At 49.8% G+C, this 27786-nt stretch overlaps 2 protein-coding genes across 8 annotated transcripts; one reads left to right on the forward strand and one right to left on the reverse strand.

The window, feature by feature from the left end:
* Positions 1 to 10619: 10619 nt before the first annotated feature.
* UBTF (upstream binding transcription factor) lies at positions 10620 to 25788 on the forward strand. 7 transcript variants are annotated; one of them, XM_081272158.1, is made up of 21 exons: positions 10620 to 11943; positions 14872 to 14996; positions 16757 to 16932; positions 17423 to 17506; positions 17605 to 17760; positions 20127 to 20191; positions 20458 to 20578; positions 20931 to 21041; positions 21387 to 21520; positions 21667 to 21808; positions 22109 to 22150; positions 22265 to 22378; positions 22468 to 22623; positions 22995 to 23150; positions 23234 to 23344; positions 23738 to 23826; positions 23928 to 24117; positions 24967 to 25014; positions 25112 to 25183; positions 25285 to 25428; positions 25516 to 25788. In XM_081272158.1, exons 2-21 carry the CDS (start codon positions 14939 to 14941, stop codon positions 25639 to 25641), a joined length of 2295 nt encoding a protein of 764 aa, XP_081128284.1. In that variant the 5' UTR covers positions 10620 to 11943; positions 14872 to 14938; the 3' UTR covers positions 25642 to 25788. The 7 variants fall into 7 exon arrangements, with proteins under 7 accessions (XP_081128284.1, XP_081128282.1, XP_081128283.1 ...); XM_081272156.1 differs by lacking the exon at positions 10620 to 11943 and adding an exon at positions 12273 to 12410; XM_081272157.1 differs by lacking the exon at positions 10620 to 11943 and adding an exon at positions 13620 to 13757.
* Positions 12312 to 14667, reverse strand: LOC308636352 (uncharacterized protein; the record flags this gene model as incomplete). Its single annotated transcript, XM_081271767.1, has 4 exons — positions 12312 to 12579; positions 12912 to 13783; positions 13983 to 14463; positions 14618 to 14667. 4 exons carry the CDS (start codon positions 14665 to 14667, stop codon positions 12312 to 12314), a joined length of 1671 nt encoding a protein of 556 aa, XP_081127893.1.
* Positions 25789 to 27786: the final 1998 nt, after the last annotated feature.

The following is a 27786-nucleotide window of genomic DNA, read 5'->3' on the forward strand; positions in this document are numbered from 1 at the left end:
GCTGGGATTACAAGTATACATATACTACCACAACTGACTGTACTTTTCTATTTTTTAAACATTGTTTACATTTCAGTATATTTCTGTGACCTCATAATGATAAGCCGGAATTTGAAAATAAGACAAAATCTACAAAAATTGAGCAATTATAAAATTAGCACAGTTTGTTAGGATATAGCTCAGTGGTAGAATGCTTGCTTAGCAGGCACAAGGCCTTGGGTTCAATCAATTTTGCAGTACTGCATAGGGGAAAAAAAGGAAAAAAACATTTCATATATATTTATGTGTATTTATTATATATATGCATATATATGTGCATATATATACATATATATTATATATGTGTGTGTGTATATATAATATATATATATATATGTATATTTGGTACTGGGTATTGAACTCAAGGGTACTTTGCCACTGAGCTACATCCCCAATCCTTATTTTTGGGGGGTGAGGGGTACCAGGGATTGAACTCAGGGCCCTGGACCACTAAGCCCATCCACAGCCCTATTTTGTATTTTATTTAGAGACAGGTTCTCAAGGAGTTGCTTAGCACTTCGTTCTGCTAGCGATGGTTTTGAACTCGTGATCCTCCTGCCTCAGCCTCTGGAGCCACTGGGACTACAGGCATGTACCACCATGGCTCCCAGCCCCTTTTAATTTTTATTTTGACAAAGTCTTGCTAAATTGCTGAGACTGGCCTCGAATTTGTGATCCTCCTTCCTCAACCCTCTGAATTGCTGGGATTACAAGCTTGCTCCACCATGTCTGGCTATAGATTTTAATTTTTTTAAAAAATTTTTTTTGTAGTTGTAGATGGACAGAATGCCTTTATTTTATTTGTTAATTTTTATGCAGTGCTGAGGATTGAACCAGTGCCTCACGCATGCTAGGCAAGCGCTTTGCCACTGTGCTACAGCCCCAGCCCTATAGATTTTAATTTAACCTTTACATCTTATTCCCACACTCTAACAAGCTTTATAATTTTAGTTTAGAATTTTTGTGAAAAAAATACTACAATAACATTTTATTTGAAGACAAAATACAGTGGCACTACTGGAAAGTATAACACATTATATTTTTATCTCAAAGGACAAGTAAATTTTCAGGGTTGATAATGGGATAAGCGTGTTTGAGACGGGTTACCTTCAGGTAGTTCACCAAATCTGGGTGTATCTGGAAAGTATAGAGAAGCTAAGAAGAGCAAACTGAATCTAAAACAAGGAGAAGACCCAGGCACAGTGGCACATGGCTATAATCTCAGCATCTTGGGAGGCTGAGGCTGGAGGATCACAAATTTAAAGCCAGCTTCAGCAAAAGTAAGGTGATAAGCAACCCAGTGAGACCCTGTATCTAAATAAAATACCAAAAGGGCTGGGGATGTGGCTCAGTGGTTGAGTGCCCCTGAGTTCAATCCCCAGTTCCAAAAAATAAAAAATAAATTTAAAATAAAATAAGTAGAAATAAAATAATAATATTAGAGCATAAGTAAATGAAATTAAAAATAGAAATCAATAGAGAAAATGTAAGCAATTTCCTTTAAAATTAATACATTTGATAAACTTCTAGCCAGGCTAACTAAGAAAAGAGTAGACTCAGATTACTAATTTCAAAAAGAAACAGGAATATCACTAAATATCAGTGGCCATTAAAAGGATAATGAATGAATGCTATGAACAACTCTATGCTCACAAATTTGACATATTAGATGAAATGGGCCAGTTTCTTGAAGGACATGATCTACCAAAATTTACACAGAAGAAATAGATTATTTTAATAAAGCCTGTATCTATTAAAGAAATTGAGTCAGGTTGGGTGTATAGTTCCGTGTTAGAATGTGTGCCTTAGCATATGCCAGACCCTGAATTCAATCCCCAGCACTAAAAAAGAAAAAAGAAAAAAATATTTTTTTTTTTAAAGAGAGAGTGAGAGAGGGAGAGAGAGAAAGAGAGAGAGAGAATTTTAATATTTATTTTTTAGTTATTGGCGGACACAACATCTTTGTTTGTATGTGGTGCTGAGAATTGAACCCGGGCCTCACGCATGCCAGGCGAGCGCGCTACCGCTTGAGCCACATCCCCAGCCCCAAGAAAAAAATATTGAGTCAATAATTAATAACCTAAAACAGAAAGTGTGAGGCCCAGATAGGTTCAAGGGTGAATTCTGACAAATATTCAAGAAATAAAATATATAAATTCCATATAATTTCTTCCAGAAGATAGAAGTAGATGGAATATTTCTAACTTATACTATAATGCCAGTATTATCCTAAAATCAAACCACACAAAGATGTTATAAGAAAACTACAGACCAGGGGCTGGGGTTGTGGCTCAGCAGTAGAGCGCTTGCCTAGCACATTCGAGGCCCTGGGTTGGATCCTCAGGACCACATAAAAATAAATAAACAAACAAATAAATAAATAAATGGTATTGTGTCCAACTACAATTGAAAAATAAAAATATATTTTATTTTATTTTTTCTAGGGCAGCTTTCCCAAGCTACTCTTTTTTTGAGAGAGAGGAGAGAGAGAGAATTTCAATATTTATTTTTCAGTTATCGGCGGACACAACATCTTTGTTTGTATGTGGTGCTGAGGATCGAACCTGGGCCGCACGCACACCAGGCGAGCGCGCTACCGCTTGAGCCACATCCCCAGCCCGAAAAATAAAAATATATTTAAAAAAAAAGAAAGAAAACCGCAGATGAATCTCATGAACATAGATTCAAAAATCCTTACTAAATATTTAAATATTAGTAAATCAGTATAAAAAACAATTATATAATACCATGACAAAGTAAGTCAGGTTAAACATCTGAAAATCAATTAATATAATCCATCATATCAACAGGTAAAAGAAGGGGCTCTGGGCATAGGTTGGTGGTAAAGCACAAGTTTAGTGTGTGCAAAGTTCTGAGTTCAATTCTTAACAACAACAAAATGTTTTAAAGGCTAAATAAGAAATGATTATGTCAGTGGATACAGAAAAAGCATTTGACAAAAATCTCAAAAATATTCATGATGAGGGGCTGGGGTTGTGGCTCAGCAGTAGAGCACTCACCTTGCACGTGTGGGACGATGGGTTTGATCCTCAGCACCAAATAAAAATAAATAAGTGAAAAATATTCATGATAAAACTCTTTAATAAACAGGTGTGTATATATCTGTATCCCAGTTATTCAGGAAGCTGAAGCAGCACAATTGCAAATTTGAGGCCAGCTTGGGCAACTTAGCAAGAATGTCTCAAAATAAAAGGAAATTTTAAGGTGGGGGAGTCTGGTGATATAGCTCAGTAATAGAGCACCCCTGGCCCAGTCAGTCCCCAGTAAAACACACACACACAAAAGAAAAAAAAAAAAAAACCTTTTATCAAAGTAAGAATAGAGAGGTAAGGAGAATTTGCTCAACTGGATTTAAAAAAAAAAATCAACAAAACCTGTAGATTACATCATACTTAGTGATGAGAACTTGAAACTTCCCACTAAGAACTGAAACAGGCAAGTGTGCTTCCTCTCACTTCTTCTTCTTCTTCTTCTTTTTTTTAGCTATTTATGAACCTTTATTTAATTCATTTATTTATATGCAGTGCTGAGAATCGAACCCAGTGCCTCACATGCTAGTCAAGTGCTCTGCCACTGAGCCACAACCCCAGCCCACTCACCACTTCTTTCCAACTTCATTCTGGAAGTCCTAGTAATGTAATAAGAAAAGACATAGATGGGCATGGTGGTGCACGCCTGTGATCCCAGCCACTCAGGAAGCTGAGACAGGAGGATCATAAGTTAAAAGCCACCCTCAGCTATAGCGAGGCACTTAGCAACTCAGCAAGACCCTGTCTCTAAATAAAATACAAAAAAGGGTTGGGAATGTGGTCCAGTGATTAAGCGCTCCTGAGTTCAATCCCCAGTGCCAAAAAAAAAAAAAAAAGAAAAGACATAAAAGGTTTTCAGATTGGGAAAAGAAGAAATAAAACTGCCTTTGTTCATGGATAACATGATTGTCTATGTAAAAAATCTGAAAAACTCTAAAAAAAAAAAAAAGATCCTGGAACTGGTAAGTAATTATAACAAATTGTTCAGGATACAAAGTTAATATAAAAAGGTCAATTGTTGGGTAGCTGGGCAAAGTGGCACATGCCTATAATCCCAGTGGCTCAGGAGGCTGAGGCAGGAAGATCAGGAGTTCAAAGCCAGCCTCAGCAAAAGCCAGGTACTAGGCAACTCAATGAGACCTGTCTCTAAATATAAAACAAAATAGGTCTAGGGATGTGGCTCAGTGGTCGAATGCCCCTGAGTTCAATCCCTGGTATACCCCCGCCCCCCTGGAAAAAAAAAGATCGACTGTTGGGTTGGGGATACAGTTTAGTGGTAGAGTGCTTGTCTATCATGCATGAGGCCCAGGGTTCAATCTCCTTCACCACAAATGCATAGAAACAAAAGTTAAGTGTTTGTCTACATATCGGCAATGAAAAATTGAAATTTGAAGTGAAGGGGATGTGGCTCAAGTAGTAGCGCGCTCGCCTGGCATGCGTGCGGCCCGGGTTGGATCCTCAGCACCACTTACCAACAAAGATGTTGTGTCCGCCGAGAACTAAATAAATAAATAAATAAATAAATATTAAAAACTCTCTCTCTCTCTCTCTCTCTCTCTCTCTCTCTCTCTCTCTCTCTCTCTCTCCCCTCTCTCACTCTCTCTAAAAAAAAAAAAAATTTGAAGTGAAAAACATTACAATTAGGGTTATGGATGCAACTCAGTGGCAGAGCTTGTGAGGCCCCAGATTTGATCCCAAGCCCTGCAAAAATAAAACAAAATTTTAAATCTGCAATACCATTCACATTATCACCTCCCAAAAGAAATACTTAGGTATATATCTAATAAAATATGTATGGGATATATATGAAGAAAACTACAAAACTCTGATGATGATCTCTAGGAAGAACTAAATAAATTAAGAGATATTCCATGTTCATAGACAGGAACACTCAATATTGTCAAGATGTCAGTTCTGTCCAATTTGATTTGTAATTTCAACATAATCCCAATTGAAATCCTAACAAGCCATTATGCTAATACTGACAAACTTATTCTAAAATTTATAGGGGGAAGAAAAAGACCCAGAATAGTCAAGTCTATATTGGAGAAAATATAGGAGGACTGACTTTCAAGATTTCCTGTAAATCTAGACAAGAATGGTGTTGGTAAAAGAACAAATAGACCAATGGAATAGAATTGAGAATCCAGAAATAGATTTATATATATATAGTCAAGGTACTGGGAATTAAATATACATTATTATTATTTTTAATTTTGAGACAGGGTTTTGCTAAGTTGCTTAAGGCCTCACTAAATTGCTGAGGCTGGCCATGAACTTGGGATCCTCCTGTCTCAGCCTCCCAAGTTGCTGAGATTACAAGTATGTACCATAGCATCTGGCTGTCGATTGACCTTTGACCAAAAAGCAAAGGCACTAAAATGGAGCAAAAATAGTCTGTTCAACCAGTAGTACTGGAAAAACTGGATATCCACGTGCCAAAAAATGAACGAGGACCAGATGTGACACTGCATGTCTGTAATCCCAGTAATATGGGAGGCCAAGGTAGAAGAATCACAAGTTTGAGGTCAGCCTCAGCAATTTAGTGAGATTCTATCTCAAAAATAAAATAAAATAAAAACTAAAAAGGCTGGTGAATATATCTCAGTGGTAGAGTGCTCTTGGTTTTAATCCCTAGTATTGGGAAAAAAAATCTGGACACAGACCTTAACCCTACAAAAGAAAACAAATCTAGACACATGCCTTATTCTCTACACACACACACACACACACACACACACACACACGCATTATATATAAATATATATGTGTTATATATATTACACGTGTATGTGGTATTATATTACATATAATATATAATGTATATATAGATAAATATATAGACCATAAACACTCACAAAAACTAACTCAAAATGAATCATAGACAATGTAAACTGCAAAACTATAAAACTTCTAGAAGATTACAGAGTCTACTATGTTGATGAACTTGAGTACGATAACTTTTTAGATCTAATGCCAAAGTTGCAATATATGAAAGAAACAACCAATAAGAAGGACTTTGTTAAAATTTAAGACTTCTACTCTGGGCTGTGGATGTGGCTCAACTGGTAGCGCGCTCGCCTGGAGTGCGTACGGCCCGGCCCGGGTTCGATCCTCAGCACCACATACCAACAAAGATGTTGTGTCCCCCGAGAACTAAAAAATAAATATTAAAAATAAAATTCTCCTCTCTCTCTCTCTCTCTCTCTCTCTCTCTCTTTCTCTTTAAAAAAAAAAAAAAAAGACTTCTACTCTGAGAAAGACAATGTCAAGAGACTGAGAAGAAAAGCCACAGACCGGGGAAAATATTTGCAAAAAACACATCTGACAAAGGGTCACTATATACCAAAACTTTTCAATTCAATTAAAAAAAAAAACTAACAACCCTTTAGTGTGTGCATGCATGTGGGGGGGCACTACTCATATCTTTTAAATTTTTTTAGTTGTTGATGTTAATTTGTTTGTTTGTATACGATGCTGAGAAACAAACCCAGTGCCTCACACTTGCTAAGTGAGTGCTCTACCACTGAGCCACAACCCCAGCCCCTGGTATCTTGATTTAGGATCTGGATTCACAGAGTCTGGGATCAAATCCCAGCTCCAGATTTTTCTAGTTGCTTTACATTTCTATGCTGTTTTCACATGGTGAGGGAGATGAGATGGTAGAAGGGATGCATTTCACTGGGCTCTTGTGGAGATTCTATGAGATGGAACATGTAGAGCCCTTGACCCAGGGCTGGACCCATGGTGAGATCTCAACATTAGCTGTCACTTTTGTTTATTATCATTCTTCTCATCAACACTGTGTTAATCAGCTTTTCATCATTGTGACAAATACCTGAGAAAAACAAAGTAGAAGAGGAAAGATTTATTTTGCCTTACAGTTTCAGAGGTTCCAGTCCATGGTTGGCTTTGGGCCTGAGATGAGGCAAAACATCATGGCAGAAGGGTGTAGTTGAGGAAAGCTGTTTAGCTTCTGACTGCCAGGAAGCACAGAGAGAGAAGAAGGAAGGGGTCGGGGACAAGAGAGAGCCCCCAGTGACCTATTTCTTCCAACCATGCTTCACCTGCCTACAGTTTCCATCATCTCTTACTTGTCTACTCAGCTATCTTGAGAGCTTGATTAGAGATTCCAGCAAGGGAGTTCAGCTACTCATATACCTTTGACCAAAGGTATAAATCCTCTGTACTATACAGATCTGGCAAAGATTTTTTTTTTTTTCTATTTAGTACCATGGCTTGAACCCAAGGGCACTTAACCACTGAGCCACATCCCTAGCCCTTTATGTATATCTTTTTAGAGACAGGGTCTTGCTAAATTAATTCAGGTCTTGCTAAATTGCTGAGACTGACTTTGAACTAACAATCTTCCTGCCTTAGCCTCAGGAGCCACTGAGATTACAGGTGTGTGCCACTACGCCCAGCACAAAGATCTTTAAAGAGATGTGTGAAACTTTGGATTCAACATGGTAGTCACTAACCAAATGTGACTATTTAAGTTTAAATTAATTATTTTTAAAAATTGAGGGCTGGGGTTGTGGCTTAGCGATAGAGCGCTTGCCTTGCACGTGCAAGGCGCTGGGTTCAATCTTCAGCACCACATAAAAATAAATAAATAAAATAAAGGTATTGTGTCCAACTACAAAAATATGTGTGTGTGTGTGTGTGTGTGTGTGTGTGTGTGTGTGTATGAAGTTGAATATTCAGTACCTTAATTTTACTAGCCACATTTCATGTGCTCCATAGCAATGGATGTTTAATGGTTCCCTTATCAGACAATAGAGATATAAAACATTCCTATCATCACAAAAGGTTGCATCAGCCGGTGCGGTGGTGCACGCCTGTAATCTCAGCAATTCTGGAGGCTGAGGCAGGAAAATTACAAGTTCAAAGCTAGCCTCAGCAATGGGGAGGTGCTAAACAACTCAGTGAGACCCTGACTCTAAATAAAATGACAAATAGAGCTGGGATGTGGCTCAGTGGTCAAGTGCACCTGAGTTCAATACCTGGTACCCACCCCCCAAAAAATCACATCAAATATTGTTGCTGTAGGGCTGGGGATGTGGATCAGTGGTACAACATCACTGGGGTCAATCTCCAGTACTGGAAAAACAACAACAAACTCACAGTGAAACTCTACTACATTCTAGCCAGAGTGGATAGAAAGAAAAGGAGTAACAATATCCAGTATTGATGAAGATATGGAGCACCTATAATTTCCATACACTGGTGCAGGGCGGGGGTGTGTGAATTGTTACATTGGTAAATTGTTAGAACCACTTTGGAAAATCATTTGGCAATACCTATTAATGTTCAATATATTTATATCCTAAAATTCAGGAATTTCGCAGCTGGAAATATACCCAGGGGAAATGAATACACATATCCACCAAAAGCTATGCACAGCAGCTTTATTCCTGATAGTCAAAAACTGGATACAACTTAAATGTCCATTAGCAGTAGAATGGATAAATTGTGGCATATTCGTACCATGGAATGCCACAAAATCAGACAAAACTTGTCTGTGGTAATAGAGCAACAGAGTATTGTTGACATTTGGAAGAGTATTGATTTTGAGTTTGCTAGATGCTGGAAATGTTTAATATTTTGATCTGGGTGGTGGTTACATGATATATGTATGATATATAAATAGTATATATAATAGCATATATACATATGATGAATACTATGTATACATATGTAAAAGTTTATCAAGCTGTACACTTAAAATGTGTGTACTTTATTACCTGTAAGTTTTACTGCAATAAAAATAATTAATAAGGGCTGGGGATGTGGCTCAAGCGGTAGTGCGCTCGCCTGGCATGCGTGCGGCCCGGGTTCGATCCTCAGCACCACATACAAACAAAGATGTTGTGTCCGCCGAAAACTAAAAAATAAATATTAAAATTCTCTCTCTCTTAAAAAAATAAATAAAATAAAATAATTAAAAAATAATAATAATTAATAAATCCCTAATTAAGGGCAGTAGCTCCACATAAAAAGGTGGTTTTGTATCACTATCTTAAATAAAAATTGAAAATAGATCACTTCTCATACATGCTAAAATGTTATTCTGAAAATCATGTCTATATACCATTTAAAATTATTCCTTGTACATCAGGAAATCAAGTACCACATTTTGGTTAAGGCATTCTAGGCACTCTGGGGGTTTTATAAGAGCTGGTGCTAGGATGCTGGCAAACCAAGGAAAGTCTGTGGCCAAGGAGAGATTGGATAGCTAGGATTATGCTTTGTCACCATCCTGGGCCTGGGGTTATGGAATGCCTAGGCTCCGCTTCAAGGCACATGCCAGCAAGTTGGAAGAGGAAAGGAGGCAAACTGGGAAAGGGGGCAAAGAAAAAGGGCCAAGGGAAGATTCCCTGGTGCTTTGGCACATGGCCCAAGTGTTGGTCTCCTGACCTCACCAAATGTGAGGTCAACAAATGTGAAACAAGCCAATTGGTTTCCAAATGGGAAGGTGCCAGCCATGATTTTTCCTGCCCAAGGAATCAATAACAATAATTCTTGTGATTCATGTTCATCCTGTTTATTCCAAAGCACTTTACCAAAAAGTCCTTTGGCTCAGCCAAGAAGTTCAAGGCCAGAAGCCAGAACACCTGGACTCCAGATCCTGGTGTAGAACCTTCCTTAGGGTCTAAGTTTCTTCTTCTGTTATTGTAGCAAGTGACATGTGGAGAATTTTACAGTTTTACATATATCATCTCACTTGACCCTCCAATTCCTAGTCAGGAAAATGAGAGTAGATATGATTGTTATTCTAATTACACAGATACAAGAATGGGATCAAATAAGGTGAGGTTAGAACTTGACCAAACTCACATACTATTAGGAATGTGGGGAGGCTGGCCCTGGTTTCACCCCCAGATCTGGAAAAAAATGTGGGGAAGTTGGGAAGCTGGGACTTTTGATTCTAAAACCCTTTGCTCTTTTCTAGTCAAAAAAATAAAGTTAATTCCACACCCTGCTTTTAGTGCAGTGTGAGATGACTTGATTTTCACAAAATGCCCTATGTATACTCCAAGGGCAGGTCTAAGTTTGTGGAGATGTACAATTGGGGGAGGGGACTCCAACAAAACAAAACAAAAAATAAAATAAATAAGTACAAAATCAAGTACAGGCCTTAAACAGGCCCTGAAAGGAAGGGGTCTTAAGAATTAAACTTCATTTAGTATCATGGTTAATCCACTTCTCTTATATGCCATGCCCTCTAAAAAACCCAGACACACCAGATCTTGACAGTGTTTCCCATCGTTTGTGCAACGTGGCAGAAGTGAGATGTGGAAGTCCTGGGAAAGGAATCTCATGTCTCCCAAGAGACAAGAGGAATTACAGCAGTAGCCAGACAGTGTGGGGATGGAGAAGGCAGTGTGCCAGGGGACAGTCCAAAGGGGGCTGTGTGACCCGCCTGGCTGAGACCTAGGCAGCAGCAGTGCCAGGAGCTGTGGCGCTGTCCCGTGAGAGATGGCCCAAACTGTGGGCTGGCCTGTTGGAAGTAGACGTCCTTCTCACTGTCTTCTGGTTCCCTGCATCCTGTCCTGATAACCTTTTCTCTGAGAAGGGAAGGCAAAGAGACAAGCCACCGCCGAAGGCCCTGGGAGGCTAGAGAGTGGCTCCCGCCCCAGACTTTCCTTCCCCCGCCGGCAGGATGGTGAACTGCGGACCGCCACCCGAAGGCCGCCGGGCTGCAGCTTCCCTGGCACGGCCGGGGTGCCGGGCTCCCCTCGTGGATCCCCGCTGCCGCCGGGGGGCAGCGCCCGAGGCCTGCTTTCTCAGGGCTGGCCGAGCCTTTTTGACAAGCTGATTGCGTAGCAGGGATTGGCTAGTCCGGGCGTGACGCCGGTAACAACAAAGGTGGAGTTGGAAGAAATTAGATTAAAGGAGAGGGGGGAAATAATAATTAAAGGGGGAGCTGGCAGGGGACAGGAGGCAGACACCGAGGGGGAGATGCGCGAAGCACGATCTCCCGGCTCCAACTTCCCCCTAGAAGCTCCTTTGCACAAACCCACCAGGATTTTGCTCTTCATCCCCACGCCGGCTCTGGCCCAGTTACCGAAGCCGGGGTAGTAGGGATGGCTGCTGCTTCTTGAAAAATCCCAACTCTCACCCTGACACCCCTCACTACGACCCAGGGGGAGAACTTTTTACTCGGATTTCTCGGATTCTAAGCCGGGTGAAAGTGGGGGGCAATGCGAACAACGAGGGACTCGCTCCGAAACCCGGAAGGCCCTCGCGGGGCACGGAGATCGGACCAGACGGGGTGCTCCCCCGGTTTTCCGATGTGTTGCAAACCTAAAGCTTCTTTCTTGCTTTTTTCTTTTTATAACATCCCCCTTTGCTCCCCCCTCCCCGCTTTGGCTTCAGGGTTGCAAAAGCAAAGAGCAATAAAAAAAAAAAAAAAAACCGCGCACACACTCAGACACACACCAGTGGCGACAGGAGAGAGTTGGAAAGACGCAGGAGAAAAGCAGGAGGCAGCGGGAATGGAGCAATGGGAGCGGGAAGCAGGCAGGTTCCCTCGCAAATTCCCCTCCGGCCCCAAGCCGCCTCGCCGGCCCCGGCAGGGGAGCAAGAAGCCGGGCGAGCAGATGGAGGAGTGGAGCTCGCTCTAGGCAGCGGGCTTGGCCGGAGAATGGAGGAGCCGCCAAGCGACCGGCTGATTGGAAGAGAAACGCAGAGCGATGGAGGCGGGGGTAGGAGGACGATTTCTCTGCGGGGACTGGCGGCGGCGTACACGCCCGGGTCGGGCGCTGCAGAGCTTGGCTGGCTTTCAACCCGCGCTCGCCGGCTCCAGCCCCGCGCGCCCCCACCCCCAGCCCTGCCGGCGGCTCCGCAGGTGAGTGCGAGCTGGGGGCTAAAAGACCCGAAAGTCTAAACACGCCCGCCCTGCAAAAAAAGAAAAAAGCATTTTCTTTCTTTTTTTAATTTTTTTTTTTTAAATTTTCGTACAGCCCCCAGAGCAGTGGGAGGGAAGGGGCGAGGCTGAGCCGTCCGGAGGAGGCGGAGGGGCCAGGCGAGGCCGGGGAGGCCCGGGAGGCGGCGGCGCCGAGGCGGTCTGACGGGCGAGCGCTCGGAGCGGCGCTGCGCTGCGCCGAGGCGGGCAGGCGGGCGGGCGGGCGGGCGGAGCGGGGCGGGCGGAGCGCGGCGCGTGGGGCTCGCCATTAGCCGTCGCTCCGCTTCGCCATCTCGGGCTTTGTCTGGCGACTAGCTGCCCCAGCGTCGGCTGCGGCGGAGCTGCAGCTCGGCTCTTCCGCCCGCCGCGCTCCTAGGTGCCTCCGGCCTGCGCTCCCATCCACATACTCGGTAAGTGAGCCTCCTTGCCGCGTATTTCGGGGGAGAGGGGTTACTACCAGCGGCGGCGGCGCCGACCTCCATGCGCCGGAGCAGGCCTGGGGAGCCATGCCGGGCTGGATTGAACCGGCTCCCAGAGCTGTTCCACCTCTGGAGCTGGAGCCCGCTCGCGGTTTCCGGGCTTTAAGGAGCAAAAGGAATCGTTTTGTTTTGGGAGTCGGGGTGATATATATATGTATTTGTATATATATATATATATATATTTTTTTTTTTTTTGGTTTCGTGAGTGCCTTTTGATAGCAAGGGGACCGCGAGGTGGGCGCTGAAGCCTGGCGCCGCTATCGGCGTGCGTGCGCCCCAGCCGGTGGCCACGCTCCGGGGATGAGGGTGGGCGCCAATAGCCCGCCCGGGAAGGCGAGAGAGGGTGAGGACTGGCCTGTAAGTACGATCCTAAGCTGGGAAGACTTGGAAGGGAGCTCCGGAGCAGGGCTGTCGGCACCCCCTGAGCCTTACCGGCCACCGGGGGGCCCTCCGGGCACCCTCTCCACGGCCGCACCTCGGCCCTCCCTTCCGCGCCGGCCAAGCCTGCTAGTTCCCCCGCGGGTCTGGCGAGGTCGCTCTCGGCGTCTGCACGCCCGCCTGGGCTCCGAGCCCCGCCGCCATCCGGGCGGCTGCGTGTCTCCCAGCCCGGCCCCCCCCCCACTTCGGCGGCAGTGGCAGCCGCTGCCGCTGCCGCCGCCGCCGCCGCCACCACCACCACTACCACCACCACCACCACCACCACCCCCCCTCCCCTCCTTCCTTCCCTCCGCCTCGGCCGCCCGGGTCCCCCCAGCTCCCGCCCCTCCTCCCAGCTGCCCCCCGCGGAGCCCGCCCGGGCAGGCTGTGGGAGGGAGCGGAGCCGGCGAGGCGGGCGGGCTGGCGCTCGCTCCCCGGGGGTCGGTGTGCGCTCTACGGGGAAGGACGCGCTCGCTGCCCCGCTTCTCCCGCCCCCCCTCCCGCTCCTCCTCCTCCCTTCTCCCTCCTCCTCCCCGCTCCGGCGGCGGAGGCTGCTGCGGCGGCGGGGGGTGTGCGAGCTGAGGCCGGGGCCGGCGGGCGGGCGGCGGGCGGGCTGCCTGCAGGCGGAGGGCGCTGTGCTTTGTGCTTTTCGCCGCGAGGAGCAGCAGGCAGCAGCCACAGCCGCCGCCGCCACAGCAGCAGCAGCCGCCGCCCCAGCGCCTCCGCCGCGCCGGGAGGAGGAGCCGCTGCCACCGCGGGAGGGAGCTGCGGCTGTGCCCGGCCGAGCGGGGGAGGGCGCCGCCGCTCAGAGCCGGGGAGGGAGCCGCCAGAGCGGGAAGCCCGGAGGCCGCGCTGCGCCGGGTAACCGAGACGGCTAAGGACGCGCGCTAGGGTCGGGGCCAGGACCAGACGGCAAGGGAGCGAGCCGCGGGTACGGTGGACGCCGGGCGAGGACCCGGAGCCACCTCCGAGCAGGGGACTGGGCTGGAGCAGACCAGGGGACTGGGGAAAACACCGAAGCCGGGGGAGGGGAAGGCAGGAAGCGAGGCCCGGGTCGGGCCGAGCTGCGGGCGGAGGAGCCCGCGCTTCTCCGAGCCGACAGGCGCAGTTCTCGCCGGCCGCCGGAGGGGGCGGCGGGGCCGGCGAGCGCTGCGCCCCCGCCTCCCGCCCTCTCTTTGGCTCGGCTCCCCGGAGGCCGGGGCGGGGGCGCCGGCGGGGCTGGGCCGCAGGCTCGGGGGAGGAGGCGGCGGTTCCCGCCGTGGTCGCGCCTCTGCGCCGGGCTCCTCCGTGAGCGTCAGGGTAGCTGGGCGGTGGCAGAGCCTCTAGCCGGGGTGGGTGGCTCGGGGGCTGGGGCCAAGCTAGGCCTCTTCTCTTCGGCTGCTCGCCCGCCCGGGCGGGCTGGGACGGCGTTGGGCGATCGGGAGGGGGGAGCGGCGGAATCCGGATCCGGTCCCCGGGGGCGGTGCGGCCGCTGCGCTCCGGGGCTGGCGGCGGCTGCGCTGCGTCCGGGTCCCCGCCGGGTTGCGGAGGCGGGGGGAACCGGCCGGGGGGAGGCGGGAGGAGGAGACTGGGGCGCGTGCCCGCTTCCGTGGCCGCGCGCGCCCTTTACCCGCCCTTCCTCCTCCCCCGCCCTCCAGCCTGGGGCCTCCCCGGGGCGGGCGCACCGAAGAGGAGGAGATTTTTTTTTTGGTCCGGGTGGGGGAAGGAGGGCGGGCTCTCACTGCACGCGGGAGCTGGGAGCAGTCTCTCGCGTGGGCAGGGGAGGGCGCATGCCGCGGAGCCCGGCTGCAGGGGCTGGGGGAGGGGGTTGGGAAGAAGAGGGGCGCACTTCCACACCCTCCGACCCATTAAGTCTGAGTATCCTGGCTGGGTCTTACTGAGAACTGGGACCTGTGCCCACTCCCCTTTGGGATGGGGGTAGGATAGAAAGGCCCCCACCTCTCAGCCTGAGTGGGGACTGGTGTCTCTTCTAAAGGGTGAGGTGGCTTTGACCCCGGGTTGCCGGGCCAGCGCGACCGAGGAGGTGGCTGGACAGCTGGAGGATGAACGGAGAGGCCGACTGCCCCACAGACCTGGAAATGGCCGCCCCCAAAGGCCAAGGTAGGGGTCCTCCACCCCCAGCCCTTTTTAACTTAAATCTTCTTTCCCACATGTCTGTCTGCAGGGCTCTCCTTCTAAAGGATTCTCTTCTGCATTCTCTGATCTTGGAGAGGATGTCTTGGGCATAATTTTATAAGTTGAGCATCCTTCACACTTGGAAGGAATAATTTAGTTTGGCCAAATCCAAATTATTTGGCTTTGAGACTGTAAATTGTGTCTTTCACACACCTCTCGCTCCGTGTTTGAGGGAGAAGGGAGACCCGTAAAAGTCGTCTTTTGAAAGTCGTCTTTCTGGGGTTCCAGGTCATCCTGAAGTGTGTCCCTGCTCGGATTCCTGGGCTGGAAGGATGAGGATTGAGAGGGGGTGGGGGATTGGGTGCAGCAGGACTGGGAAGGCTTTTTAGGTTTTTTATTATCATTATTACTATTATTATTGTTGTTAAAAATAAGGTTTTGGCGGAGGCAGGTGGAAAGAATGTGCGTTTTGGTGAGTTTGGTGGCCCCAGGCCATGGAAGTTATATACACAACCAGACCCCGGCTTCATCCAAGAGGAACCTAGTATAGTTGGGCATGGGGAGTAGAACTAAGCTCAGCATCTGGCAATGCTTATAGGACATTGAGGGGAGAAAAGATTATGGGGTCCATGTGACCCTGCTCTGCAGAAACCCTGGACCAGGTTACCATATGCAAGTAAAAGTGAGGAGCCTCTTTGACTTGGAGCCATGGATGGCTACTATCCCAGCTCACCTTCCAGGACAGTCACTCTTTAGAGAGGCCCCAAGCTCTCAGAATTGCATTTCAGTGGCTGAAAATAGCTGGTTCAGATCCCCTTTTTTGTTCCCTAAGGAGTTTAAGCAAAGAATACAACTTGGAATTGGGTGGGGAGGATGTCTCCCTAGAGCAGGGTCCTGAGAGCCTTTGCCCACCTGTGTGCCTTGCCTCAAAGCTGCCCTATATAGTTCTTCATATCCATCCCATTCTTATTTTTATTTATTTATTTTTTTTTAAAGAGAGAGAGAATTGGGGGAGAGAGAGAATTTTTTAATATTTATTTTTTAGTTCTCGGCGGACACAACATCTTTGTTTGTATGTGGTGCTGAGGATCGAACCCGGGCCGCACGTATGCCAGGCGAGCACGCTACCGCTTGAGCCACATCCCCAGCCCTCCATCCCATTTTTATTTGCCAGAAATTTTCTGGTCTCTCTTGAGGGACTGGGAGGGAGGAGGGATGATATACTCTTGTCTTTAATGTAGGTTTCCAGCTGTGCTAGAGAGACATCTGTAGGGAGTCTTCTTTTTGTCCACACCCCTTTTTCAGCACTTGGACATTTATGGTATCTACCTAGAATGTGAATTTGGCAATACCTTTAGATATGTTGCCTTCCTGCTTTCTTTCCTCTCTGATAAACTAATTGCTTTCCCAATAGAGACACAGTTCACAGGAACTTTATTCCCCCCTGCCCCCTTTCTACAGTTAATAGGGGCCCGTGGAAGCCTGGAATGTTAGAAATGAAAATATCCCTGAAGGAAGCCAGTCCTGGGTTCAAGCCAGGCTTTCTATATGTGACACTGGACCAGTCTCTGCCCTAATCCAATGTGACCAGTTTGCTTAGGGATAAGTTATACTTAAGGAAAGATACTTTTGTTTACATGGGAAACAGGGACTCTTGGAAAGAAAGGTTGGATACTCGAGGACTGGGGAGTAGATCAGTATGATGGCATGAGCCAGGTGTGATGGCTTCTTTTACCCCTCACCAGACCGCTGGTCCCAGGAAGATATGCTAACTTTGCTGGAATGCATGAAGAACAACCTTCCATCCAATGACAGCTCCAAGTTCAAAACCACTGAGTCACACATGGACTGGGAAAAAGTAGCATTTAAAGATTTTTCTGGAGATATGTGCAAGCTCAAATGGGTGGAGATTTCTAATGAGGTAACTGAATCCCCCTCTTTCTGACACACATGAATATGCATCTACACATAACCCTACCTTGTCCTTCTTGGAGGGGGAAATGAAACGAAGTCTGTAAACAGGAAGGAAGAAGGCCAGAAAGGTGTTCATGTGGTCACTTGTTAGCTCTCTATTTGACCTTGTGCCTGTGGAGGAGATGGCACCATTAACATATCAGCCTAGAGGTCTTAATTCTGCCAAGGTCTCACAGGTGGCCGTGAATACTAACTGGCCTGGGGCCTGGGGCTTCTGTTGCCTGAACTGTTCGAATGAGGTACTTGTCCTTTGGTGTGAGCTCCGCAGCAGGCCTGGTCAGTGCCTGGATCGTGGAGATTACCTGTATTGTAGGGCTGTTGGTCTCTGTTCTTTCAATCAATTGTCTGGTAGAGTGGTGGAAACCCATTGGGAAAGGGAGCTCTGCTATGGGGTAGCATTTCCCAGCTTCTTCTACTCACCTCCCTTCTTCCTCCAGGTGAGGAAGTTCCGTACGTTGACAGAATTGATCCTTGATGCTCAAGAACATGTTAAAAATCCTTATAAAGGCAAAAAACTCAAGGTGAGTTACCAGGAGGAGGAGCGTGAGGGTCCAGGGGAGGAGTGGTCCAAAGAAGGGATGGTGTTTAACCTCTATTGTGTCTTTGTCCCACCTTCCAGAAACACCCAGACTTCCCAAAGAAGCCCCTGACCCCTTATTTTCGCTTCTTCATGGAGAAGCGAGCCAAGTATGCAAAACTCCACCCTGAGATGAGCAACCTGGACTTGACCAAGATTCTTTCCAAGAAATACAAGGAGCTTCCCGAGAAGAAGAAGGTGGGGGGAGGGGGTTTTAGGTTCGGGGAGGGAAGAGACTGGGAGCAACTGGTGGGGGTAGGCCTTAGAGGGACTTGGCATCAGGGACATAGGAATCAGCACAGCAGAGTGGGGTCCCAGGCAGCTATATCTGATTGCTGTATCCCAGGCCCATACACAGTCAAAAGAGGCACCCTTGCAGGTGAGACCCAGGCCCAAGCAGTTGCTCAGACCAACCTTGACCCCTATGGACCATTCACAGTGTCCTCTTCCATACACTTCTCCACACACATGTCCTCAGTGTTAGGCCTGCACAGCAGTTTTGGATCCTTCATATTTCCCCTCATGGCCTAATTTAATGCCTGTAATATCCTCACACAAGAAACCCCAGGAAAGGGGGTTATTCTTAATGCTGTGGGCAAAAAACTGAGGTGCAGGGAGGTTAAGTGTCAGGTCACACAAGTAATGATGCTAGAGCAGGACTTGGCCTTGGCACCCTAGGCTCCCTGTCTGCTACTTTTCCCCCTCCACATCCACATGTTAAATGGGCTTTCTTCTCCATGTACAAGAATACACCTTATCTTTCCTGGCCTCATATTATCCCCTGCAGAGGTCAGACACTGTCCCAGACAGTCAGAGGTTGATGACCTCAGGCATAAGTTGCCCAGGTCTACCAGGCAGGGATGGACACAAGTCAAGGACAGCTCAGGAGGTCCCATGCAGTGATAAGAAATAAAATACTGAAGGAGTCCTGCAGATGGGACATGTGTAAGGTGGAATGAGAGAGGTAGATGAGAAGAGATACTGTTTTGATGAGATGGAGCCAAGGAGAGAAGTTGATGAGGGCCATGGGGAGAGGCCAAAAGGCACATTGACTGGGAAAAAAGACAGAGTTGTACATAGCCAACCCTCGAAAAGTGACACCTACTGCCACACTCAGTGGACCTTTTCACTGGTTCATATATACTGGCTGTAGACACATATGCTCTTAGTGCTGAACCCAAAATGGAACCAGGTAAAACTAGCCCTCTGGCCACTGCCCAAGCTAAGCAGGAGCTATGATTTATTGGAGTTATGATTAACCCCCTGATGAGGTTAAGGGACAGTGACAACACAGAAAACTCATGGAATGGGAGGGAGAGGCAAAGGATCTGAGAACCAAGGGTGGACAGAAGAAATGGGTAAAGTGGACAAGATGCTGACCTGGGGGACACAGACTTGTCCTCTTGGACTGCCACCACATTGCTATGTATGAGGCCTTGCGGTAAGTCACTTTGCTTCTCTGGGCCTGGTCTTGTCTATAAAGGCGAGCCATATCTGTGAGGTGCCTTTTGGCTCCAAAAACTTGTTTGTGGAGGGCCAAGATTGTGCAGAGGAGACATTGTTCTGCTCTTGGTTTTCTGGGGAACCACAGGGGAAAGTGAGCCACCTCTCTGTGCTGGTTGTGTACTCTGTGAGAGGCAGGGGTTGGCTTGATCTCCATGAGCCCCTGACTGCTTCCAGTGCTATACTTGCAATTATAGGGGAAAAAAAGGGAGGAAAAGAGAGGGCTATTAGACAGAAGGTAGATAAGGAAGGGCAAGGATTGGTGTAAGTAGGGGGACTCTAGAGGGAGGCAGGCAAGGAGAGGGAAAGGAAGACCAGGCGGAGAGGAGGGAGAGGGAAGGGAGCCAAGTGGCAGAGGGGAAGAGGCCTGAGAGGGAGCCAGGCGCCTGGAAGAAGGGATCAGAGGTAGGAAAGATGGTGGTGGCTGAGGCACCAAGAGGGGATGGTTACAGAATTGGGAAGGAATGTGAGGGGCAGATGGAGCCCCAGAGGTAGTATGGATGGGGAAGAAAAACCCAAGAGACAGATCTGCTGGGATGTGGTCTACCTTATAAGAATTCATTCTGAATTTCCTTCATTACAATCTCGCTTCATGCTTTGGAAGCAGGATTCAGCCACCTGGCCCTATGGGCCATCTCCAAATAGACACACTGATGTCAGCTTCCTCAGACAGTGGGGAGACAGAGTAATGGGAGCAGGGTCTCCACCAGACTCAACGTTGGAATTTTATGGTGTCAGAGAAAGGGGTGGGGCAATCCTAGTCCTGCCACTGACAACTTATTGGTTGTGGTAATGCCAAGTCCCGCTTCTACAACTCTCTTAAATAGAGAGAATAGGAATAAGATTCCATGTCTGAAAGACCACTGTAGTTCCCACTGTCTGGTTCTCAGCCACCAGGTCTGGTGTGTGGTGAGCCCAATCCACTGGAAGGCACAGGCTACCATCCGTCCACATCACAGCGGGAGGCAAGAAAGCTAGCGAGGAGGGTTCCTGGTGGCTTTTGTAGCTCCGGGTGAGATAGGCCTTGGGTCCTGGATGACCCCGTCCCCTCCTCCCCCCAGATGAAATATATTCAGGACTTCCAGAGGGAGAAACAGGAGTTCGAGCGAAACCTGGCCCGATTCAGGTAAGGCAGTGAAGCCCAGAGGAGGGCCATGGGGCACTGGGTGTGACAGTATAGGCTAATGCTGGCTGGAGGCTAGTGCTGGCCATCTGCAAAATATGGAATATGATGGGTCACATACAGACCCTAATGTATTATGCTCAGGGGCAAGGGCAGGCAAGCAGCCTGCCCCAGATGGAAGGCCTAGGAGGCCCTATGGGTGGGGCAGCTAACTTGGGTCTGCCCAGGCAGTGTCCCCCATTGAACCTTGCTCCCCATGCCCTGGCTAGGGAGGATCACCCCGACCTTATCCAGAATGCCAAGAAGTCGGACATCCCTGAGAAGCCCAAAACCCCCCAGCAGCTGTGGTACACCCATGAGAAGAAGGTGTATCTCAAAGTGCGGCCAGATGTGAGTGTCTGGCCAAGGGGTGGGGGTGGAGGCGCACGGCAGTGGCAAGGGGGGAGCCGCGCCAGGTCGGCTGGGCACGGTGCAGGGGAGCAGGAGAGGAGGCCCCTCCCCAGGGGTGGGCTGCATGGACAGGGCCTGGGCCAGCTGGCGTGCGAGCGTGTGTGTGCGCGTGTGTGTGAGCCTGTCCCCTTGCACCCAGGCGGGATCCCCGCCTCTCTGCCTTCCCCTCCTGGCCTGTGGGGGACACTAATGTGACCTCCTGTGGCCTGAGGGGGCGGGGGCCTCTGTGCCCCCTACCCCCCTCCCCCTGCCCCTGGCTGCCTGTGTGTGTCTGACGGCTTTTGGTTTGCAGGCCACTACGAAGGAGGTGAAGGACTCCCTGGGGAAGCAGTGGTCTCAGCTCTCGGACAAAAAGAGGCTGAAATGGATTCATAAGGCCCTGGAGCAGCGGAAGAAGTACGAGGTTAGGCTTCCGCTGCGCTCCTCCCCATCCGGCTCTTCAAGAGCCTCTGCCCTCTGACTCTGTGCCACCGCATGCTGCGGGAGGCAGTCACTCCCCAGCCATCCATTGAGGGAGGGGCCTTCTGGGCCCCTCACCTCTGTCTATTTTCCCTACCCCCACCCCACCATGAGATCTCAGGCTAGGGCAGGGCAGGGCACCACGGTTCGGCTCGTTTTGTGTGAAATGGCAGAAATGGCCATCCCCAGCTTTGCTCCCTGCCCCCCCTCCCCAGCGGCTCTCCCCCTTCCCCTGCCCCGGCTAACCCCACTCCCCATTGCCCTCCATCCCCCCCACCTCACTCTGCAGGAGATTATGCGTGACTATATCCAGAAGCACCCTGAACTGAACATCAGTGAGGAGGGCATCACCAAATCCACCCTTACCAAGGCTGAACGCCAGCTCAAGGACAAGTTTGATGGGCGACCCACCAAGCCACCTCCGTGAGCACTGTCCTGTGGTGGGTGGGTGGGTGAGTGGGCAGCTAGGGAACTGGGCCAGTGAAGGATGTAGGCCCATGCTCTACAGCGATGAGGTCAACTGCTCACTTGCTTATGGGGTGTGTCTCTCTTCCTGCCCGTTTTGATAGGAACAGCTATTCACTGTACTGCGCAGAGCTCATGGCCAACATGAAGGATGTGCCCAGTACGGAGCGCATGGTGCTATGCAGCCAGCAGTGGAAGCTGCTGTCCCAGAAGGAGAAGGATGCCTATCACAAGAAGTGTGACCAGGTGCTTCATAGCAGGGGGCAACCCATGGAGATTTTGGGGCCCTCCTTCGGGGTTTCAAGTGTGACCCCAGCAAAGCTCAAATCAGTCCTTGGTTATAGGTGCCTTGGCACCTGCTTCCAGCATGGCAGTGTGCTAAGTTTGGCATCTGGGCCTGTCAAGGCAGACAGCTCAGGCCTCTTGCCTACCATCTGTTGGAGGAGAGCAGGCCCTGGGGGAGGCTTTCTGAGGGTTCCTGTCCCTAATACTGGGGTCTCTGGTGAGCCTATTCCCAACTGACCCTGATTCCCCTCCCTTTCCCAGAAAAAGAAAGATTACGAGGTGGAGATGCTCCGTTTCCTTGAGGTGAGTGTTGCTCCAGGTGGGGACTGGGCAGAGAAGACGGGCTATGCTGGATAGCCCTGAGGATCCCTGGAGAGCAGGTGGACTGCAGCCCCAAACCTCTGTCTTCCCCACCAGAGCCTGCCCGAGGAGGAGCAGCAGCGGGTTCTGGGAGAGGAGAAGATGTTGAACATCAACAAGAAGCAGGCCACCAGCCCAGCTTCCAAGAAGCCCACCCAGGAAAGCGGGAAGGTGGGCAGGGGCACCATTGGCCCAGCGGGAGGGGAACGAAGGGCTCCTGTAAACGGCCTGTGAACCCCGACCCTTCTGTACCTTCCCAGGGAGGCTCAGAGAAGCCTAAACGGCCGGTGTCCGCCATGTTCATCTTCTCTGAGGAGAAGCGTCGGCAGCTGCAGGAGGAGAGGCCAGAGCTCTCTGAGAGTGAGCTGACCCGCCTGCTGGCCCGCATGTGGAACGACTTGTCAGAGAAGAAGAAGGTTAGTCTTGCCCCTGAGAGGCGCCTCCCCACCAGTGTCCCCAGAGGGGCTGCTAGGACCACTTCCTCTCTTGGGGCAGCTGCGCAGCCTCGCCCCTGCCCCTGCCCCTGCCCCTGCCCCTGTGGCTTACATGTGTGGCTGGACTCAGATGCTGGGAGCCCAGCGAGCCGACCCGGAAGGCGGGAAGCTGTCAGCTACGGCTGTTGGCTATAGGGGGAGCGGCTGGTAGGCGGGGCGGAGCCCACGGGGACATCTGTGCCGCCCACGCTTGTGCCCTCCCCTCCTCCCTACCCAGAGCTGCTGCTGCTGGTCGGGCTTAGCGCGCCCCCTAGGGGTGGCTCAGAGGCTGACACCTGTGTGGTCCTCCATAGGCCAAGTACAAGGCCAGGGAGGCAGCGCTGAAGGCACAGTCTGAGAGGAAGCCAGGCACAGAGCGCGAAGAACGGGGCAAGCTGCCAGAGTCACCCAAGAGAGCTGAGGAGATCTGGCAGCAGAGCGTCATCGGCGATTACCTGGCCCGCTTCAAGGTGGCAGGAAGTGGGACAGGCGTTTTTCCTGTAGCCTCCAGCCCTGGGTGACCCCTTTAGCTGATACCCTTGTCTGTCCCCAGAACGATAGGGTAAAGGCCTTGAAAGCCATGGAGATGACCTGGAACAACATGGAGAAGAAGGAGAAACTAATGTGGATTAAGAAGGCCGCTGAAGACCAAAAGCGATATGAGGTGGGAAGAGGACTGCCCCCCCCCCCGCCCCGCCCCATATAAGCTGGGGCTCTGAGCCAGAGATCCCAGCCTTGTTGTGACCCTGAACCAGTCTCAACTCGACGCCGCCCACCCCCAAAATTGAGCCTCAGTCTCATCAGTAAAATGGAGGAGGTAGTATTGGCCTTCAAGGTTATTGTTGAGGGACATGAGTTCAATTCCAAAAATACATTGAAATGATAGTGCTTGACATAGGTGTGAGTTGTTAGGTAATTGTTCCCTGGCCATGCTTTGGTTTCTGCTCTTCCTGGCACATAAAAAGAGAACCAGCTAAGGCATGACAGAGTGGGGCAGGAGGCAGCAGTATTTCAGGGGGTGTGGGGATGAGTGTGACCCTTCCAGGTCTCCCCACAGAGAGAGCTGAGTGAGATGCGGGCACCTCCAGCTGCTACGAATTCTTCCAAGAAGATGAAGTTCCAGGGAGAACCCAAGAAGCCTCCCATGTGAGCCTGGGGCTGAAGCCTGCCTTGGTGTGGGGAGGGTGAGGACTAGAGGGCCTGTTGGTTGGGGGTCTTGACCCTCCCTTAACAACCCCATCTCCCAGGAATGGTTACCAGAAGTTCTCCCAGGAGCTACTGTCCAATGGAGAGCTGAACCACCTGCCACTGAAAGAGCGCATGGTGGAAATAGGCAGCCGCTGGCAGCGCATTTCCCAGAGCCAGAAGGAGCACTACAAAAAGCTGGCCGAGGAGCAGCAGAAGCAGTACAGGGTGCACCTGGACCTCTGGGTCAAGGTGAGAGGGCAAAGGACCCTTGGGAGGGAGAGGGAGGCACCAACCTGTCTTATTCATCATTTCTTTCAATACCCCAGCAGTCCTAAGGGGCAGTGTTTACTGTCACCCTTTTAAACCAAAGCTCAGAGAGGTTAAGTAATTTGCCCAAAGTCATACAGTAGGTAGAAAAATTGAAATCAGACTGCCTTTCCTCTCTCCATTTGGGACTGGGGGTCCTCTTTGGACTCTGGCTTGATTCCTAGTCTCTGAGCTTCCCTCTGTACCTTGGTTGAGTAGTAAGATCTGTAAAGTGAGGAGAATCATCTGTGTCCTCTCCAGCCACCCAAATTGGCCAAGAATTTGGCCAGAGATTAGACGCTCCAAATGTTAGATGAGCCCCAATGCCTCATCAGTGGCTCAGGGAACTTAGGACCAAGTAGGGTTGATGATATCAGGCTCTGTTGAGTCATTGTGGGGAGACTTCTAAGTTGAAGAAGGCCCCATCTATGGAGCCTCCATTTGGGTAGAGTAAGAAAATGAAAATGAGCAGTCTTGATGCATAGTGGCTTACATTAACCAGGAATGGTGGCACAAGCCTATAATCAAGGCTGAGGCAGGAGGGTGGCAAGTTTGAGGTCAGTCTGGACAACTTAGACCCTGTCTCAAAATAAAAATAAAAGGAGGTGGGGATGTAGCATCAAAAGCAGAAACTTGAGCTGTATTCCTAGACCCCTGGGGCACTCTTCAGAGACCAGGTATAAAGATGGGTGATGTAAAGTCCTCAGCCTACTGCCTGGCTGGAGCTCAGTATGCTCAGCTGGCAGTAATCTGGGGAGCATTCCAACCCCCACCTTCTCTCTGTCTCCCCAGAGTCTGTCTCCCCAGGACCGTGCAGCATATAAAGAATACATCTCCAATGTGAGTTTGGGAGCCCGGCAGTGGCATGGTGGGGGCAGGGATCCCCAGGACCTGGAACTCACAGCTGCCCCTTGTGCATCCCCATCCTCTCCTACAGAAACGTAAGAGTATGACCAAGCTGCGAGGCCCAAACCCCAAGTCCAGCCGGACCACCCTGCAGTCCAAGTCGGTAAGGAGCTTCTCCCAGATAGGGAGCAAGTATCTGTACAACAGGGTCCCAGTGCCTGGAGTGGCTGGGCTAAGACTACTGGTGTCTCTCTGCCCCTCCAGGAATCTGAGGAGGATGATGAAGAGGATGAGGATGATGAGGATGAAGATGAAGAAGAGGAAGATGATGAGAATGGGGATTCCTCTGAGGATGGTGGGGACTCCTCTGGATCCAGCAGTGAAGATGAGAGCGAGGATGGGGATGAGGTGGGGCAGGCAGGGCATGGTGGGAGGGGCAGGATTGAGTTCCACAAGGAGGGCCATCTGGTAACTGCACATCCTTTCTTCCTCTAGAACGAGGAGGATGATGAGGATGAAGATGATGATGAGGATGACGATGAGGATGAAGACAATGAGTCCGAGGGCAGCAGCTCCAGCTCCTCCTCCTCAGGGGACTCCTCAGACTCTGACTCCAACTGAGGCTCACCCCCCGGGGCAGCCAGGGAGAGCTTTAGAGCTCCCCTCCCCAACTGACCACCTTTGTCTCTCCCCCATGTTCTGTCCCCTACCCCCTGGCCTCCCCCACTTTCTGTCTTTCTTTTTCTTTTTCTTTTTTAAACAAAATATGGTGGGGGTAGGGGACTGGAGGAGCCCAGGCCAGGACTCTGTAGCCTTGGAGCAATCGGCCCTGGGGGTCCTCCAGGGAGAGCAACCATCAGACTGAGCCAGCACTGGACCAGACCGGCCCACCCCACCCCTCTTCTGCACTTGCGGTTCTGGCATGGACAATGGACCAGGGGTGGGGAGTCCCAAAGAGTCCAGTGAGGCCCTCCACACCTGCAACCCAAACCAAGGTGGGGTGGAAGCTTGGGGAGGACCCCTTCCTTCCCAGAGGGGCTCACCACCTGGACCCCTGCATTGGAACTGGAGGCAGGGAAACTGTTGGGAGAGGCGGGCGGGTGCCTTTGAGAAAACAGGCACTGCCCTGATGGTCCTCTCCCCTGCCCCTGCAGAAAGGAGCTGCCTGGACCCACTCATGGGGGAGGGGCAGAAGTGTTTTTTATATATGTGTATATATTTTTTTTTTAAGCTCTGAGCTGTCAACGAGACGTTTCCTACCGATCCCGGCTGCCGTCTCTGTTGTCATTTCTGGGAGAGGGAGGGTTTAGGGGGTAGATTTGGAACTTTTTTAAAAAGGTCTTGATGTGTGTGGGAGAGAGAGTGAGAGAGAGAATGTGTGTGTGTGTGTGTGTGTGTGTGTGTGTGTGTGTGTACGTGTGCACGCGCACACGCTGTATATAGCATGAGTGCACCTGTGGGTGTGTTTGAGTGCGTGTAGAAGAGAGAAGGGGTCTGTCCTGGAGCCCACCTCAGTTTTTGTGAATCTGGAAAAGGGTTGGTGAGGGCCAGGGAGATGATGATCCCAGTGGGAACAGGCTGAGGCTGCCCTTCTCTGCATGTCTCCACTTTGCCTGGTCTCTGGTTCTATTTGGGGAGGGCACTGAAGCCACTCTTGATGCTTCCTATACAGTTTCCCTGTGCCAGGGTCATGTGCATCTGAGCTGCTGCTGGTCCCTACTGTCCAGCAGGAAGGCGGGAAGGGGCAGACAATGGTGTGAACCTTAAAGCTTTTCTTTGGTGGAAAAGGCCTTCTGGCTCATGTGAGGGGCCAGCCTGGCCACTCTGGGCTCAGAATCTGGGCATCAGGAAGTGTGTTGAGCTCTTATGTACACATCCCTAACTGCCTTCCCCCATGTCCTCTGGCCACCCCATTTCCTTTGATTTCTCAGGTCTGCTCCCCCTCTTCCTTGCCCCTCAACCTTATAGTTGGGAAAGGGGCTACAGAAGCTGCTTTCTGCAGCTGCCCCTTTAACCCTTGCCAGCCATCCCAAGTTTTTTGGTACCCTGATTCCTTGACTCTTAATAAGCCAAGCCACCTTATCTGTGGATTTAATTTTTGTTTTTGGCAGTTTTTACTAAATTGGTTTAAAAAAATTTTTTTAAACAATCATGTCAGTGACCTATTTAATCGGGGCTTTGTGCTTCCCACCTTCCCCTCTGAATGAAAGCCAGGAATGGGGGAAGTGGGACCTCTGCCAAGGTGGTGGGGCAGAAAAGGTAAAGGGCCCCACCCCAGATAGGCTGTGGGTCTCTCAAATGAAAGCAGAGACAATCTGCTTTGCCTGGACCCTGGTGCTTGGATGGGGAGGCCTAGGGAGGGACACTCCCCACTCCCCTTCCTTTATCCTGACCCAGGAATTAAGTACAGGAGTTTATAGGTTATTTCCTCCTAAGAACCCCTGCAAAGACCCCCCACCCAATATCCTTTATCTGAATGCCCCTGCACTATTATGTTTTAGTGGAATGTGTTTTCATTTAAAAATAACTTTGAACAGGACACTTTTCCTGTTTTAAAAATTGAGAAATTCTTACAGTACAGACAGGGCCATGGGGGTGGGGGTGTTGGTGCTGTAAGAGGTCGCTCTGAGTGCATTTTGGCACTAGGACGGGATGGCTGGGGTGGGAAGACCCCCATTCCCCCACCTTTTTTTTCTAATATTTAAGGAGTGTTTTGTAGGTTTCAACAACAACCACACTTGAATTTGTATTATGGGAGGTGGGAGG

The sequence above is a fragment of the Spermophilus citellus genome (genome assembly GCF_964194105.1).
Source record: "Spermophilus citellus genome assembly, chromosome: 17".
Taxonomy (NCBI): Eukaryota; Metazoa; Chordata; class Mammalia; order Rodentia; family Sciuridae; genus Spermophilus; species Spermophilus citellus.